The 20,237-nt window shown below is 32.1% G+C and overlaps 1 protein-coding gene across 1 annotated transcript; it reads right to left on the reverse strand.

The window, feature by feature from the left end:
• Nucleotides 1-305: 305 nt before the first annotated feature.
• On the reverse strand, nucleotides 306-19,892 carry LOC132745962 (uncharacterized abhydrolase domain-containing protein DDB_G0269086-like). Its single transcript, XM_060734996.1, has 5 exons — nucleotides 19,812-19,892; nucleotides 2,450-2,636; nucleotides 1,187-1,424; nucleotides 840-1,077; nucleotides 306-407 (listed from the first exon to the last, which is right to left on the reverse strand). The coding sequence occupies exons 1-5, from the start codon at nucleotides 19,890-19,892 to the stop codon at nucleotides 306-308; spliced, it is 846 nt and encodes a 281-aa protein (XP_060590979.1).
• Nucleotides 19,893-20,237: the final 345 nt, after the last annotated feature.

A 20,237-nucleotide genomic window follows, 5' to 3' on the forward strand; every position in this document is an offset into this window, starting at 1 on the left:
TCTGTCCATAATTCTTTTAGTGCTTTGCATGGGACCTCTTACAGTCTTGCCATTATAGAGCTCAAATGGTGAGAACCCTGTACTTGACTGAGGGACTTCTCTGTATGCAAAGAGAACCGCAGACAAATATCTATCCCAATCCTTAGGTCGGTCTTGGCACATTTTCTTCAACATGCTTTTTAAAATACCATTCATTCTCTCAACAAAGACCAATTACATTTTGGATTGTAAGGGTCGTAAACAACTGTTTTAGTGATACTAGCCTACAAACTTCTTCCATAAGTTGTGACGTGAACTGACTTCCCCTATCCACTAAGTATTTCCGATGGGAAACCTACTCTTGCAAAAATATCTAACAATGCTTCAGCTATATTTTCAGTCTCAATTCTTGGTAAAGCAACAGCTTTCTGGATAACGTGTAGCATAATCAACTACAGTTAATATGTACCTATTTCCCTTTTCCGATACAGGCGTTATTGGCCCTATCAAATCAACCGCAATTCTCTGGAACGGAGTATCAATAATAGGCATTTCACCTAAAGGAGCTTTCTGAAGTCTACCCCTGGGCACCGTCTTCTGACAAATGTCACAGGAACGGCAAAAATCTAGTTATATCACTAGAAATACCTGGCCAGTGAAAACTAGACTGTATCCTGTCTAACGTCTTGCGTACAGACAAATGCCCACCCACTATAGATTCATGAGCTAATGACATAACTCTTTTGTGGTATTTACTAAGGAACAACTATTTGTCTTGTTTCAGACTTCAAATCACCTTTCACCGTCTCAAATATTCTATACAACACATCTTTTTTCTACTTCATATCTAAAATTTTTACCGCTTTTTTTTTCATGATCTTATTTTCCTTAGCATACTGCCACAAACGCTGTAACGTATTGTCATTTGATTGTTCTTTCTTAAGAACATCTACCGTAATTTCATTATCTTCGACCTTTGGAACTTTAAGAGGTTTCATTGCTTTCTTCTCTTTTTCGGCCTGTGCTCTAGTAACAACAGCAGCTATGTTTGTTACTTTCTCGGCTAACCCACTTCTCATTTGGCTTATCAAGTACACCCTGAATATTGCCCAAGACTAAGTCACAAATTGCTGACTCTAAAACCATAGCTTCTATTTTACCCTTATAATAAGGTGTATCAATGTCTATTTTTGCCATAGGTACCAACCTGGCCCGACCATCTATTGCTATCATGACACAATTTTTATTCAGCATTTGATCTTCTTCCACTAACTTCTTTCTAACTACTGCTAACTCGCAACCAGTGTCTCTAAGAACTTTCACCTCTTGATTACCAACATATCCTAGTTTCAGATCCAATTGACGTTCACCTTCTAATGATTCAATTGTACAGCTACTTGTAATGACAGGCACAGAATTACCATTGGCTAATTTAAGTTTCCCCTCTTTAATACTAAACCATCATAAGAACTTTGTTGGAGAAATTGACATACATAACCCCGATACTTTCTTATCAATCTGATCTCCAATCACGTCTATTTTCTCCAGGCCCTACTACGCCAGTTCCTTGGTGAAAGAATCACAAACCCGATTTGTTTTTAAAGTAATTTCTATTTTGCTCTCCATTATGACATTGCAGCAAGCCCCATAATCTTTTTCTTAGTCTGATCTCGACAATCTCTGGCCACATGCCCCTCTCTATTACATATGAAGCATGTAACTTTTCTATTTTCTCTGTGATAGTGCTGTATTGGTTTTAATAGATTACCTTGATTAAGGCGTATTGGTGATTTATTTGAAAAAATTGGCAACTTTTGAGCTTTTACTATTTGTAATTGTACCGCCATGAGCCTCTAAGTATTGTTCAGCCAAAGAGATGACATCTCTACGATCCTTTGGCTTTCGTTCCTTAAGAAAAAAGAGCTAGCTCTGTCGAACAAACTTTGACAAATTGTTCTCTAATAATAAGATCTTTCAATTTATCTATTGTATCCGCAGCGTCAGCCATTTCTGTCCATCTGCTAAAGTACCTATCTAAGCGAGCCATAAATTGGTTTACAGTCTCTCCTTGTTCCGGCTTACTCTCTCTAAATTTCGTTCTGAAAACCGTCTTCTGTTAATTGGTATCTTTTCAAAACTGCTGTTTTTTAATTCTTGATAATCTTGATGCTTGCTCAGGAGGCATACTAGTGTAAACTTCAAGACCTTTCCCCGTTAATAAAGAACTTAAGCTTATTGCCCATGTATCTTCTTTCCATCCTTGACTAATGGAGAACCTTTCAAAACGCTCTATATAAGCATCTATGTCATCTTTTGACTCTTCAAAATTTAGGCAATCTTGGCCTCAAACCGGGTGCTAGTGGGGTATCAAGGCGATCCCCAGCCTCGATTTTTAACTTCATTAATTCTATTTCTTGCTCTTTCATTTTCATCTCTACTTCAGCTTGAAATAAACGTTTCTTTTCCTCACGTTCGGCTTCTTTTTCAAGACGCTCTCTGCCCTCAAAACACCGTCTCTCTTCCTCACGTTCAGCTTCTTTTTCTAGACGTTCGACTTCACGCTCAGCTTCTTTTGCTTTACGCTCGGCCTCAAATCGCCGTTTATCTTCTTCACGTCTAATATTTCTCTCTTCTCTATCAAGATATTCTGATTCTTTCTTTTGAACATAATCACGTAAAATCCCCGTCCTTCAACCCAAGCCTCTCTCCCAATGATACCCATTTTCTCATAATCCATAATTGCTTTAATATGGATTACTATTCAAATAAAATATTCAACTTTACGAAACCCGTTAAGTAAATGCTTATTACTCAACAAAATGGTGTACCCCTGTAGCATCCCACAATTGTCTTTCCAACTATAATCTCTATATAGCATGGCACCTACCGGGCACCGGCAATGAACTTGTATTAACAGTAACAACAGGGAACTGATAATAATCTTCCTGTAGTGTTTAACAACTATGTAAACTTTTAGAAACAACCAACTGAGCACCGGCAGCAAAAAACTATCTATTCAACTATTACATACACTTTTATGAATAATCACCCACTGAACACCGGTTATAAACTTTAATCAACTACTGATGTTTATATTAACCTCAACAAAATTATAAGTTATATCTTTATCATCGATATAAACTTATTAACACAATGATTCAAACTATCGAAACAAATGTCTCCCAAAAACCACTTAATTCTATCACTGTATAAACAGTATTCAACAAAGGGTGCTCTCCTGCTAAAATGCAATAACTTCTTCAGTTTACATAAACTTTTAAACACAGACCGTCACCGCTTCTCTACATATAACTCTCTATTTAAACTCTATTGTACAGAGAGTTTACTTGTATAACACTACGACACACGTTTATCGATTTTCGCCTACAGCTTTTACACTGCAGTATTTTACCAACAGGTCGTAAATAATTTAAGGTTTAACAAAAAAATTATCAAAATTTAACAAACAATATTTGCCAGGAAAAAATTCCAACTTAAAGAGAATATCCCGGACGAGCCCCCAAATTGTCAGGAGAAAATGTCTGCCTTGATGTTATTTAATCTAAGAAAAGATTTAGTAATAAATACTAGAACCAATTTCCAAGATATGGAGGCTGGGCAGCACCGCCTGACATAAAAGTGAAATATTCTCAGTTGGAAAACTAGCATGTAATTGTTTAGTTAACACTATCTTTTTTTAGGTATTTTTATCCTTTTCTATCTCAAATCAATTATATACATGTAAACAACTAACTCTGATTATTATTTACACCCAAAACAAAGAACTCTGATCATTATTTACACCCAAAACAAACACACATCATTTATCAGCCACTTATATGAAATATCTTTTCACGTATACGTCTTTTATACGAAACAAGACCCCTGGCGAGCCCAAGCTCTAAACAACTTATGATCAAACAACAATAAAATCACCACAAAATGAAGAACACAAAAAATGAATATTTTTACAACTCTAAGATACGGTATAAACCACAAACATTCATACAACAATATTAACTTCACACAATCTAATCAGCATCAGAAAACAACTTAAACTAAAGCACCCAATATTTACATATATCCTCAAAACAAAGCAGCAACTAATATAATCTTGACAATACCAAACATTCAACCAATATCAACCAATTATATCGTCACAAACAGATATAACACAACAACCAAAAACAACTAATTACAACCAATAAACCCTGATCAATTAAGATCACCACAATTATATTCAACCACTTCAACAAACCAACAAAACTGACTTCAAAACAACTAAATTCTCTTCAAAACAACAAAATTCTCTTCCCAATAAAAAAAATAACCCCTCACACTATAAGCGTGTGTCTCCTAACTAATGTAAAATCTCTCTCTAAACGCGCATATTTGCTAGCATAAACGATCTGACATTTAAACATGTAGATAAATTTTACACTCCCAGCAACAGGTTTATAAATGAAACTGTACATTGAAATATGATACACTTCAGTGTATCGCTGACTCGTTGTAAAAAAAAACTATGTACAGTAAAACTGTGATTATTCTGACAGAAACTTTCCTGTCTTTTAGTAACATGAAAAGATGCTTACAAAAACATGTTACCTACACATATATTTGGCATAGTAAAAGTGATATTTTTTTTTGGAATGTCAAGTAATGATTTAACTAATTGCTACTTGTCGTAAGATATGATAACAAAAAAGATTCCATTTAAAACGTAAAATGTGGGGTCACATATCTCAGTTTTCAGTTATATTTCTATTGATTTTAAACGTTAACTCATTGTTATCTATTTCAAAGATCATAAACTCAATTTACCCAAAACAAAATTGAAAGAAGGACCGATCTAATTAGACAAAAAATATGTAGCCACAATTATATGATAAATGGTTTATATAGCTATATTACAGGCTTGAACTAGAGAAAGTGTCTTGAAATTCAATATCCACTGCCCGGTTAAAAAATCTGAGGTTTCGTTTTGGAAGTTTGTAGATGTAAACACGCAAAACAACTTTAAGAAGACACCTGCTTATAAAGTTATCAAAGGGAAATGGAATGTTTACCTTACCATTAAAAATAGCAAATACGTGACTACGTTTCAAATTTCATATGTTTACAAATTTTACAAAACGCTTGTAATTTGAACAGTTAAGACATAAAAAGTATTTGGTTAAACACGCAAAATTTTAAACCAAAATAACATCATAAACAGTTTAAAAACTTAAGCCTATAAGGTGTTGGCTACATTTTAGTACCAGAAAAGAAGTTATCAATATATTATTGCTTATTCATATAAAAATCAAATCAAATCAAACATGTGATTTATAGATCCCCCAACTTATAAATTAATATGTATGCACATTGGATTTTTCTTGATTGTATATTGTTTTTTAAAATAAAAAAGCGAGTTAAGATGATAAAATGAGTTAAAAAAGACTTTGCTTACAAATACAGAAGCGTGCAACCTTGCCCAAGGAAAGAAAATGTATATAAGATGTAAGCATTTCTATTACATAATTTGATATGATAATGTTTTGTTTGTTTGTTTGTTTTGGGTTTTACGTCACATCAACACAGTATAGGTCATATCGCGACGTTCTAGCTTTACTGGTGGAGGAAGACCTCAGGTGCCCTTCCGTGCATTATTTCAGGCACGAACGGGCACCTGAGTAGAACCACCGACGTTCCGTAACCTAGCTGGATAGCTTCCTCACATGAAATAATCCAAAGTCCCTGTCGGGATTCGAACCCACAGCGGTGAGGGGCAAGTGGTTTGAAGTCAACGACCTTAACCACTCGGCCACGGACGCCCATATGATAATGTGAACATGTTTTTTTTTGTACTACAATGGAACATAAGGTATGGTGTTTTCTACATGAGATATTTTAATGTATTAAATCACTTTATAATTATCCGCTTACACAACCACTCGTTAGTCAATTAGGTTGATAAAATGTATTTGAATGCAGAAACGTAGAAGAAGTCTTAATAAAGAAAAAGTCGATGATTTATTTCATCAAACTATATCTATCAATTCAAACCCTTAAAATTTCTTGGACCTTTTTAAGATAGGTAAGAATTTAACTTTCGGCGAAATTTCAAAACAGGATTTGTTTATGTACTTTTTCTTATCATTAAATAACTTAGCATATCTATATGCATGTTTCAGGAAATGTTAATAACTGTTAAATTACAGTAATAACTAAATATATGCTGTGGTTTAAAGGTATCTTGAAATAATACACATAAATACAGGTTGTCCAAACACAGACCGATAATGTACGTTTTGCTCTAGATTAAAACTTTCTGAATTTACGATTTCAATTTTTCTTATTATTATAATTGCAGTAACTCATACGGCAGAAAATAAATTTCTGAACATCTTTCACAGCTCAGACATATCTACAGTAAGGCGAAAAGCGACAGGTTAAAAACAGCAAAACAACTTTGAATATTATTGTTTTCTCAGTATTAAACAAGATCTAAGATACAATTTTAAAATATACATGTATTTGTTTCAGGACGTGTTTGACAAATGTAGCATATTTCTATAGCATCTGCTGCAGTTGTTTGAGATTAATTCAATAGCAGAAAATCTCTCAGCTATGTTATTCGTAAAACATTTCTTCAAAATGTTCCTTTTTTAGAAATGGGTCAAGAACCAGTACTCCAGATCTTCAGCTGTAAGGAATAAAAAATTATATATTTATATAAGGAAAACATTTCCAACATTTCCATTGCTGGCATTTGTATATAATCTCGTATTAAATGTGTGTTTCCATCACTTCTATATGAAAGTGTATTTTGGTCACCTACAATCATATTAATGACAGCCATGAATCTTTAACAAAGGTGTTTCTACACCAGAGAGAGTTTATCAGCTTTTTAATGAGCATGACAATCATCTTCATTGATTTTCTTTTCCAAATTACTCCAAAGTTGTTTCCCTTTTTTTCATAATTTTATTAAAGTTGGTATAGCTTTCACTTACAATGCAAGCCGACGACCTCATTTACCAGGAAACCATAAATAGTCAATTTGAGTGGACCTTACTCGTTTTTAAATACCATACACAGGTGGTAACTATGGATCTTGAAATGATCAACATTAATGTAGGCTGCCTACTTGTTTCACATTAATGTAGGCTACCTACTTGTTTCACATTAATGTAGGCTGCCTACTTGTTTCACATTAATGTAGGCTACCTACTTGTTTCACATTAATATAGGCTGCCTACTTGTTTCACATTAATGTAGGCTACCTACTTGTTTCACATTAATGTAGGCTGCCTACTTGTTTCACATTAATGTAGGGTGCCTACTTGTTTCACATTAATGTAGGCTGCCTACTTGTTTCACATTAATGTAGGCTACCTACTTGTTTCACATTAATGTAGGCTACCTACTTGTTTCACATTAATGTAGGCTGCCTACTTGTTTCACATTAATGTAGGCTACCTACTTGTTTCACATTAATGTAGGCTGCCTACTTGTTTCACATTAATGTAGGCTGCCTACTTGTTTCACATTAATGTAGGCTGCCTACTTGTTTCACATTAGGCTGCCTACTTGTTTCACATTAATGTAGGCTGCCTACTTGTTTCACATTAATGTAGGCTACCTACTTGTTTCACATTAATGTAGGCTGCCTACTTGTTTCACATTAATGTAGGCTGCCTACTTGTTTCACATTAATGTAGGCTGCCTACTTGTTTCACAATTCAAATGATCAACATTAATGTACGCTGCCTACTTGTTTCACAATTCAGATATTAAGCACCGGTAGATAGAATAACAAAATAAACATGCAATGTTCAAGCAATACAAAGTTTCAAAGCAACATTCTGATGGACCATGTCCATTCAATTATATCATTGCGGAAGACATGAATAAACAGTAATCTTTTGAGTGTTTAGTTAGTCTGTATCATAGTAAATGTAAAGTTTTCTTGCATAATAAGGACATTATGTGTAGACAACAGTTAATAAAAAGAGCGAATTTTCTCAGGATAAATATGTATAACTTATGTCTCAAATTTGCACTATTTAAGTAAATGTGTTGGAAAAAATCCAAGTTATTCAAAAGCGATCCCATGAAACAATTTAAAGGGTTGGACAGTAAGACACTTTGAGGGTACATCTTTAAACATCCCAGAAAAAAACATCCTTTAAAACCAAATTCTCAAACAGAAGAGGGAAAACTCTTGAATTAAAGATGCTTGATTTATAAGCATTGTCAAACGTGATATAAATGATGACAAAGAACAATAATCTAAAGTACATACCATTGATAGTAACAAAAAAGTAAAAAGAAAACAAGTTCAAAAATATACCATTCTTAGAAACAAATAAGAAATTTAAAGAAATATAACAATTTTCCAATAACAAGTTCAAAATGAAAATTATCATGGAAACCCAGAAGCTACACTTTAAAATCTTATCACAGATAATGAAAGTGTTGATAATGAACATTTGGTTGATATTTGGAGACAAGATATAGAGTATATAAGGAAAATTCAAGGTTTAATTGGAAGGTTATTTCAGGCATGGAATTGACGCTAGATTATTAAACCTTGTCAAAGTATCAAAATGTGACAGATTGAAATAAATCCTTTATAAAATGAGAAAGTTTGAGGGAAAATAATTTCAAAAAATTAAAAAATTCTAAGTTCAAGTTTGATATAATTCTGGTAATAGTCAATATAGAGTATTAAATCTTCCCCTACATGATTTCATTGATAACAAGTAACATTTATTTGAAGTGAGAAGAGATTGAAAAGAATATATAAAGCAAATAACATTTATTCATTACAAGTTCAAGGATGAACATAATAGTAATATATGTGCTGAAATTATGAACCGTGCCACAAATAATGCTGGTGATGATAAAAATCATTTATTTTAATTTAGAAGTAAATACATTAAGTACTAAAGAAATTATATAAGAACAACATATCTTCATGAAAATTCTTAGTTCAAGTCGTTTTTTTTTCTGAAAAGTTGTCTTGATTGGGAAACATGTCACATATGAGGTGGTTGAGAAAAATAACTTTTTTGTAATATTTCAATATTTGGATATTGAAGTAAATATCTTAAAAATAAGTTAAATATAAGTCCAAAAGATTTGGTGCGGGTTAAGTAGGAGAGCTCTCGGTATATACTACCTATAGTCGAGCTTAAACTAATGTGCATAATTTCCACACTGTCATCTTTCAATATATCAAGTTTCATAAACAAAAATTCATTACATTTTGATTTATCTATGTGCTTTATTCTAAGTCTATTTTTTTCCATAGCAAACATAGTTTTCAAAATATAAAGAAAAGGGACGTGCATAATTTCCATATTGCCATCTACGCATATATAAAGCTTCATAATTATATTTTCAGCACTTTGTTTTATCAATGGATTACTCTTTGCGAACGGACGTACTGTAGGACTGACAGCAGACAGACGGAGGGCAAACTTTAAGTCCCTTCCGCTTAAACCGGCAGGAGATTAATAAAGCTCTGATCTTAAAAAATCAAAATATTCCTTTTGAATTTGTAATTTTATGAACAAGTCGCATTTCAAGGCTAACGTGTCCTGAATTGCATTTTTCGGTAACTTTATCATCAGCGATAATGTTATATCCTAGTGGATTCATACACTTGCAAAATTTATTTTTTTCTGAACATTTCCTTTCTTGCAACTGATCGGACCTTGAAGGAAACCACTCAAGTGATAAAAGAAAGGTCTATTCTTTTATAATAAAAATGTCGCTAAGTTACGAAATGAAAGATATACGAGTATTCGTACCTGCGTTATTTCGATAACAATGAGCCATACTTAGCACTATATCACTGTGAATTCAGTACAAATAAAAGTTGGGGAAAAAAACTGTACTAGTAGCAATACCAAATGTACTTAATCTTAACATCTTCGGAAACCTGGCCATTATTGTTAAACTATGGTATACAACCTAAATTTCAATGCGGAGATAGTTTAAGAGTATTATCTAAAAAAGATATCTAAACTTCTTATGCCAGCTCAGATAGCAATAAATATGTGGTACATTGTAACCGATATGGACATCCTTACAAAACGACAAAAATAAATTGTAAAGATTTTTCAACCAAATATACTATAGGTTAAGGCTGACATACTGAACAGATGTAGTCTTAAAATAGAATTCATAAAACCCATTCAATTCGCTTAACTTTATTAACTAATCATTGTATTTAAAAACATTGGGATATTCTCAAGGCAGATATGAATATTTCCGCTGACAATTTCCAATAAGAAAGTCATTTCTGTCAATCAATTTAATTGTTTTGTATCTTTAATATCACTGTTCATGTTCAATGAAATGTTTAACATTATTTAAACTTACATTAATTACTAAATATTTAGAGTGCTTATCGTTCATCTTGAAATGATCCCCACTATAATGTAGGTTGCCTAACTTGACATCCTCGGATTGAGATAAAAAAAAAATCTTAATGCACGCTTTATAAATGAAGCGTTGGTGTATGATTTATAAATGAAGCGTTGTTTTATGATGTAGAATGTCCCCAAAGTCTTAAAATCGTCATACAAACAATTGAATTATATCTTATCTAACAATAAGATTTTTCAGAGTAAAGTGTTTGGGGCTATTTTGCAAATATGGCAGCATTATAAGTTATTGTATCATAGTTTGGGGACCTTTCTGTAGAAAATGTGTCCGAGTTAAATCGGATACACATACATGCACCGTGCGTTAACTGGAGTACAGGTATTTGTTACCCGCACTATGTTTGCTGGGATTTGCTTATTGTGACGCTAAAGAAGGGGAAAACGATATCATATTCAGATTCTCGTTCATTGGTTATTTTTCTCCTTGGTTACATATTGTAACGATATGGAACGTGTTTTATGGTTGACTGATACAAAAGAGAAAGTACATAAAAACACTCTGCAATATGATTAATACTCAAGGGCTAGGCCTCCTCGTACAGATCAGATAGCCTCGCGTTTCGATGCTCTATCTATCACATAGCTATTTTCATTTCAGAAAATTACTACGCTATAATTATTAAAATAAGATATTAATTTTGTTCTATTTAAAACGTGAACGGTTATTGATGTAAGTAGTTTCATGTCATTTGATAAAAAGATCATATGTTTTGCTATTCAACTTTGTTGGTTTTTGATCAAGTGTCATTTTTCAGTTAACGTTATGTGGGCAAAAATGATTAATTGCAATTGTCTTAAAAAACCTGAACTCTTATCATTAAAAAGTTTACCCTGCAATGAAAGCATGGTGATAAAAAAGGTCGATAAATGACTGGTGATAAAAAGACCGATAAATAAAGTACTATCATAGTGATAATGAATGAATAAGGGAGAATAAGTGGCAGAGGTTTATAGACAACATAATAATTCCCAGTATTATACTAAATTTAATAATGACACTTTATCTTCCATACATAATAATATTTTTAAATTCATTGGTGGATTAAGTAAGGGAAACAGTAATATATGTTGGATGAACTCGACATTTTTGTCGAAAGATGTACGTAGTCCTGGCTTTCATAACCTTCAAATAACATAAACGGTATAGTGAACTATATCCAAAGGATTTTATTGCCAAAAATATAACCTCTGGGGTGGGAGAACATTATCTTGTACATTTAGGTGTTACATCTTTAAATACGAACATTCCACATACAGAGAAAGTTTAAGCTTGTAGACATTGTGTGGTGTGGGGGTTCGTCGGGTGGGTACTCGGGAGGTTGAGGGGAGGTTTCGTCTCCATGATATTCTTTACTTAATTATACATTTCTGCGCCGTATTTACTCTGTGTTGTATAATTACTCTGTCAAAGTGTAATAGTTATTTAGGTCCGAATTTTCATCATTTTGGTCATAAGTATATTACAAACTCAGTAAGTCCATTTTCCCTTTTTTATTCTATTATTGTAGTGTTTTTTCCATCTTTTTAACAATAATTCCAACCGGTTGAAAACAACAATATACGATATCGTATATACACATTAAATTGCAACCCAGAAAACTGCGGTGCCTAAGGTTTCAATAATTAACCAATACAAAAAGAAAATATTGACCAATGAAACTATATTTTATCAATTATGAACTTATCGATTTGACAAATCAAAATGGTTCGATTAAGACTGATTAACACGCTAGTTGTCAAAAGCCATCGGCATGTTAATTCCTTTCTTTAAGTCAAATAGATAATAAGATAAGAAAACTTTAAATAAATGTCTTAGATTAAAATTAATGATAATTATAATGTTGTCATACATGAGACGTATATAAATATAAATGCGTCAGACCTGTAAATTGCAATCAACGTGTCAGCAGTCTGGCTCATAGATAATTTACATATTTCTGCATTTCAATACTTTTAAACTTTTCATAACATAAAAAATAAAAAACAATAAGTTTACGAAAAGTAAATCAAAAGAATCAGAAATACAGAATAACAATTTTCTTGAGAGAAATTCCCCTAAAAAACGTTCACGTAAAGAAATTTGTAAACCTCTCACAGCAAAGTGAAGTTCCATGGCACCCTCTTATGCTTCACTTTTTCTGGTTAAATTCAAAAATGATTTTAAAGCAAACTGTCTTAAACTCCGAGGTTCCGTTTTATTTACCATATTTTGTATATACAGCCTTTTCCTTGCTTTTATTGATAGTTTGAATAAATCATGTCCATCTTAAAAATTTGCAGCGATATTTCTTGATCCCATGTATAATTTTTAGATATAAATATTACATTAGACAAAAACAATATAATACACACTGATATACATATTAAAGAGACAGATAATCAACATTATTTAGAATACTCATCCTGTCACATAGTGTTTTGTAGAAATGGTATTCCGAATTGTCAAGGGAAACGTTATCGTCGGAACATTTCGGGCCATGATACTTTCAATGATGACTTATATAATTAACGTACATACTTTAACATATTTAAAGAAAGAAACTACTCTATCAATACTATTGATAATACACTTAGGGAGGTTTCATGTCTAATACGATATGATGCAAAGTGTACTAACGACAGTGTTATTCACTTTGTTGTTGAATATAGCACATTTTTATCTAATATTGGCAATATCAGTAAACAATATTGGGATTAACTTAGTACACATTCAAACAAATTTTCTTTATTTAAAAGCTTCATGAAAGTAAAGCTTTGGTTGCATTTAAAAGACCGAAATATCTTTATTAAGACATTCTTATTAATTCTAATGTTAAATATTTTACAGAAAAAGTCCTCCATATGTGCACAATAGAAGTAGATGTACTAATTACAGTTTTATTATTGAAAGAAATATATAAAGAAGTACTAATATTCCTGGAAAGAACTACCTGGTTAATAGTAATTGTTATTGTTCTACAAAAGTCGCTATATATCATATCACAGTTGATAAATGTAAATAGTTAACGAAGCAACAACTATATAAACACAACACATGAACAGACATAGGTTTGATATCAACACTTTCTCCTATCCTTTATTTTGTACTTATGTCGATACACACTTTTTATGAAAGGAATTATTGTCTAAACGAGTTTTAATTTATGCCTATGTAGATCATCTCCGATAATGTATAACGCTTTTTAAAAGAATCGTACCGGATTCATATGTTTAACAACTTATCTCGTACGTATTTGTATGAATGCTAAAATTGTGTACATTGTATTGCTTTGCATAACATCTGTCAAGCATATTATAGGGCCGATATACATGTAGTGCTAGTGTTTGCTCTCATACAAATGTGTTCTTTTATAAATTTTGTACCGCATTTGTAGATCCATATTTTATGTATACTGTATTGTATATAGCTGAATTCATGAAAAAATATTAAATTGAAATGATCTGTTTCCATTTGATAAATGTTTCATTTCTGCGTTACCGTCACATTCCGTGCAGCGTGTAGTTAAACGGACGTTACGTCATTTGTTATCCTATAACTTCATTTTCTTCTGAAGAAGATAGAACGTCGGTGGCTAAAGAAATGCTTTTGATTTTATTGGACTATTCGATATATTGGATGTGATTCAGTCTGCAAAATGTTTAAACAAAAAAATAAGGTTATTAACTATTTATAATGCTTAACAGTATATATCTTTTTCAAATTAAGATTAAAATACTCTAAATAAACACAAAAAAGAATTTCTCCAGATTACAGGTAACTATATTATGTATACATCGTGTCATTGAGAAAAATTGAAAGCTGTTTTAAGAAAAAAAAAGTTGTTTTGTCCAGTATTGGAGAATACAGCTTTGTGAACAAACAATGTTAGACAAATTAGACAATTTCAGTCAGAATTTCAAAAATTTCGACAACAATAAATCTGCAATAAATAAAATTGAGCATAGTATACATTTCAGTCATTTATTATAAAAAAAATATTGAAATAAAATACTAAACCGCTGCATTAATGTTTAAAGGGAGATTAAAACATGTCATAGAAGTAATTTGTGACAAATGTTATGCAATATGGCTGAAAGAGTTATCCGCCTAAACAGTAAAAAAATAAAGCTTAAAGTATTTTATTATCACTTACTTGAACACACGCTTTGTGAATGGTGGTACACTTTTTTCTCTCTAAAATCCTCAATTAAAGAATAAAGAGAAACGTTTATTCAAGGAAATAAATATAATACACTTATAAACTTAAACTTATAAAATATATCAATGAATATTGAACATTAACGTGAAAGTAAGGTACATATTATAGTTTTAAAAAAGAATGCGAAAAACCAATGTATAAGAATAGAATTGAAAAAAGGCTGCATGTACAAATTAAGCGTGATACAATATTTGTTTTCAAACGTTCTGAACGATAAAACGATAAAACAATTTTATAACTTTTTTATATTTTCTTTAAGTAACATTTTTGTTATTATAACATGAATTGTGCGTGGTGTTGACAATGAATATGTAAACATGTATGAAAACCACTACTTGTGCCGGCTCGCCACGGCGAGCCGGTATTACGTTAGGATTTTACTTAGAAACAACCTAAAACTCCGAATCTATCCAAAAATTTAATCGAAGCTTGGCTTCCAGCTTTTTACAAAATTTATCTATCAGGGCTAGGATCCAAAATTATTTAGCCAATCAAATTTGATCTTACATAGCGTCAAAAAACCTTCAATTTTCACGCCATATTTAAAAAGCAGCAAGTATTGTTTTGAGCGCAAAGATATAATGATGATTAAAATGTTTGTTTTCATGGATTTTTTTCAATAAATCATATTTACACTGACTTTTGATTTAGCGATTTCACCAGTCCTGTTTTCTCTGTAGTAAGTTTTCGTTTGGTTAATTAACATAAACGACATCTGGTTCTGTGCATTTTTTTCTTTTTCCTTTTTTCCGGTCATTTCATCCTTTCCGGTATTTAGTGTATGTATTTACTGGCCGGGATCCGGGACGCCCGCGATCCGGGATCGTATAAGATATAGAGGAAAAAACTAATAAACAATATTTGTGTTGATTATTGTCGTAATGAAAGGCCATTAAACGTTAAGTTTTTTATTGTATGTAATGAACGTTAAATTAATTTATCTTAGGATATAGATATATTTAGAGCTATTTATTAACAAAATCACAATACTTATAATTATATGCCTAATTAATTGGAAAAATCAAAGACTATATTCTTGAATTGGTCAAATCCCGGGATCCCTATATGTTTTAATAAGATCCCAGCTTTTCTGAAAACAATATTCTTGAACTGGCCAATTCCTGGGATCTCTTTATATTTTAATACGATCCCGGCTTTTCTGAAAACTATATTCTTGAACTGGTCAATTTCCGGGATCCTATTTTTAATAGCCTATTTTTTTAATAGGATCCCGGCTTTTCTGGCTGAATTGATTGACAACTTGTGTTTACTTTAGGACTTGTGTCTGTCACTCATTCCAATACTAAATAACATATTACAACTTAACTTCGTATAAAGAGACATCTTTATGAATTCTACTTATCTAATTTTTTTCTGGTCAAGGTCAACAGGCCATATAGTAAATGTGCATAGACATAGGGACTTCATTCTATCTGTTTACATGCATCTTCATATATACTCATATTCCTCTTTGTTAAAATGAGAGAACTGGCTTCCATAACTTTATATGTCACTTTTATTTTGATGTTCGCTGAAGTCTCTTCAGCTAACATAACTGTCATTTTAACATTTAAACACACCCTTTGAGAGAAATTACGAAGCGAGTCGCTACTAGCTTTTTTAAAAGCTAACCTTGTTCTACGCATCTTATTACAAATCTTCTGTTCCACTTGGAGTTTCAAAGCCGGTCAGGTATAGGAATACAAAGACTTCTCTCATGATTGAACACATTGATGTGACTAATGTATTAATATATCACCATAATGCAACTGACATAACTGATATCAAATTCGCTACTTTTCTTTTCTCTTGTTCTTTCTTCTGTATGATGTCTGCAGTGTCCTTGTTGGAAAATTGGACTCGTAATATGTCGCATAAATTAACAGTTTTAAGTAGCATGTGTTAAATATTAACTCTACAAATCAAAATACTTCGTGAAACAAATATTTAAAACAAATGACATATTTGACATATGACACAAATAGTATATCGTCAACTTAGTTTAAGTGTCTTTACTTGTAAGTATCTTATATCAAAATATCGTGGTTAACATTAAACACCCCTTATATTTTTCACTGTAATGTATACTTTGCCATACATTTCAAAATGAAAATTGAAAGAGTAGAGTTGAGAAGAAAAACTGGTAAAGACAATAATTATTTTATTCATCATTGACATAATACGCATTTGAAATTATTTAGGAGATCTAATTGATCGTCCGAAACTACATTTAAGCTATAAATACAATAAAATTTTGTCACACTAAAACATTTAAGCTGTTGTTTTTGTATTATCGTCTTACAGATCATTTTAAAGCATATTTTTCCTTGATTATATCTAATGTTAAGTTATGAAACGGCAGAAACGTTGCGATTGGCTAGGCGAGACGGCCAATCAGAGGCAGTAACTGGAAAGGAAGGGTACATAGTGACCTTCATATTGTTCTCGCTCTTCCTTGTATGTCATGGCATAAATCTGCTTCTGATCACTAAGAAGACCAAGGTTGAGGGCGCTGGTCAACAAAAGACCACCTATGCTTCTGGCTATGGTTGTTTAGTTGTTACAACCTGCAGTAAGGATAGCTTCTACTCAGATCTATAATGTCGATTTCTCCATCTTTAGCAGGAATATGTTTGATGTTTAATCTAAACTTAATCTACATGTTAGTGAAATTATTTTTGAAAACATTACCCAATTGTGAGTAAGAAAACAATGTATCTAGTTTTTTGTATTGTTAAGCTGTGTTAAAAATACAAAACACAGGTTTTGGGAAAGGACAAATCTGTTAACATGTCCAAACTATTGAGTGCATTAAAAGAGACAGATCGACCGACAAGCTGACTACGATATATATCCCTAACCATCGTTTGTGGGGGTATAATTAAGATTTTAATTCAACTTTTAATCTCTTCACTGGTCTCTGTATAACTGAAAAGTAGGCATTTACCAACTGTTTGGCCCTTTTATAGTTTTTTCCCGGTGTTTAACGATCATATTTTTTCAGTGTGCTGTCAAAGTCAACTTTTAAGGCAGGATTTATGGTATATTTATCTGATTCTTAGACATTTATTTTAAATTTTTCTTAATATATATTTCGATCTTACCTTTGGGACTTTGAAGAATTTGAGGGAAGTTTTCGGAATTCTTATAAAAATCTGGAAACAAAGTGATCCATCGGAAGCATTAATCACAACAAAATTTAAAGAGAAGCGCAGACTCGGTTTGATTGAGTCTGTACATGAGGTGAGGGATAATGTAATGTGAGACTACCCTCACGCCCTCTAGCACGGGTTTGAGCTGTACTTAATTCTCAACATTTAATAGTGCTGGCATCAATGATCCCGAAGGACCAGAAAAAATATAACAACACTGAAGTGAAGAACGGGGCAACTTTTTACAGCTGCCACACAGCAATTGACACTCGCCGTTGTGAAGCATATAAATCTTGAAACAAAGTGATCCCTCGAAAGCATTAATCAGAACTGCAGACTTGGTTTGATGGAGTCCGTACATGAGGGATAATGTAAAGTGCAACATCACTGACGCCCCTAGCACCGGCTTGAGCGGTACTCAATTTTCAACACTTAATAGTGCTGGCATCAATTACCCCTATAATACTTCTCAGTTTCTTGATTCCATACATAAATCAAGGGTTTGACATGCTTAACATATTGAGGTGCTAATAGGGATCAAGATATATGGTCTAAGCTAATTTGAAGATATTAACATTTTGCAGGTTTTGTTATCACAAGTATGATAATCAGATCTTTTTTCAATTTCCGGATATGGTAGGTGATTGTTTTATATAAATAATTTCAACTTTACAGAAGTCTTCAAATTCAGTGGTATGAATTATATAGAATTTCTGGACCCTGCAAATTGTTCGCATTTCATAATTTTTGAATTTCAGAGGTTCTGTGTTTTTTAGGTTTCACTGCACTAACAAACTAAGATATTTTTTATAGGTACACCATATTGTAATATAATTTTTAAGGATTTTCAGCTCAAAAAAGTGTTTCCAATAAGGTCATTTCAGCCGATTGTGAGGTCTTACTTAACCCCTAAAAAGAATGAGACGACAGGAAAACAAAATCAGTACATTGTAGTTACAGTCAGGGAACTGTTTCCTATCTTTTATTTCCACCTGAAATCTGAAATACCAGCCGTCCATATTTGAGACTTAAAACTTACTTTAACAAATCTATATTAATTTTGATGAACAGACTAAAGGGAAAGTATCGTTGTAAAGAGGATTCATATGACACTGTGATTTGTCTCCCCTAAATATGACAGCTTTCCGAAATGAGTTATGTTTAGACAAACTAAATGTTCAATTTATCAAAGAGAAATAAATTCTGTTGAGTAGATTGATATAATTACAATATTAGTCTCTCTTGTCAATCCGTGTATTGCATATTTTCTTGTTTTATCGCCTTAACAAGATGTTTTGTTTAAATGGACAATATATAATGTGCAATATTTCAGTGTCTCACTTATTAATATTATAATAAAGTAATTAATATCTAAATAATATGCTTTAAGGTATTTATGTGTCTGTGAACATCGAAATATCATAAAATAAACACAGCTACATGATATCTCTTATGGTTTCCGAGTTATGTCCGGGACAACTTCAAAGTGTAAAAATGAACAAAGGGCAATTACTACAAAATTTGGCAAGGCAGAGTTCAAGTTCTTGTGCACTGCATATCAACCCATTGAGATATATCTACCTACAACTTTTCATGTTGATATCTCTTATAGTTTTAGAGTTAGGGGAGATAATTCAAAAACCGAGCAAAATAGAGCTATGGTTCTTTCACACTGTACTCCCCTCAATGCCCTTTACCACTGTATGAAGTTTAAACAAATTATCTCCAAGGGTATTTAAGTTTTGCTCCGGACAAGACAACGGATGGAGAGAGGGACGGACAGACGGACAATGCGCCGAATATATGCTCCCCCGAAATTTTTCGGGGAGCATAACTAGGTCTGTAGAGAGGGGAAAACAAATAATATACTAATCAATTTTGTACAATTCTTTATTATGAAAAGTCACACATACATGCTATCAGAACCTATCAAAAAGGTATATTTTATTATTTAAAGTATTTCAATAATAACAAAACCAGCAGAATAATAATGCTTCATAAACCTTCTATGACCAGATCAAATTTTATATATTGCCTACTTTTTGTTGACATTTCTCTATACTGATATACATGTCACCATTGTTGGATAAATTCAATGTAGATGGATCTGGTGTATCCATTCTGAATTTAAATTGTTTAACCTTATAAAATACATACTGTTATTTATTATACGAGTTATATTTTATATTATCATACAAAATGTAAGTCAACCAAGGCTTGAATTTATACACTTTCAATTCTTCAACAAAACCATTTATTTCTAATAAAAAAACAAAGTTCCATATCAAGTGAATAGCATTGTTTCAAAAAGCTTAGACAATGTTTTTATTGATACTAACAAAATAACATATACTGAATAATGTTTTCAATGAACAGTCATGTTTAATATATAAGCATATGTACAATTGACATAACATATTCCAGCATGAACTTATCTTAACTTCATATAGAATTGTTTAAGCATA

The sequence above is a fragment of the Ruditapes philippinarum genome, unplaced genomic scaffold, assembly GCF_026571515.1.
Source record: "Ruditapes philippinarum isolate M1 unplaced genomic scaffold, ASM2657151v2 ctg5707_1_1_1_1, whole genome shotgun sequence".
Classification (NCBI taxonomy): Eukaryota; Metazoa; Mollusca; class Bivalvia; order Venerida; family Veneridae; genus Ruditapes; species Ruditapes philippinarum.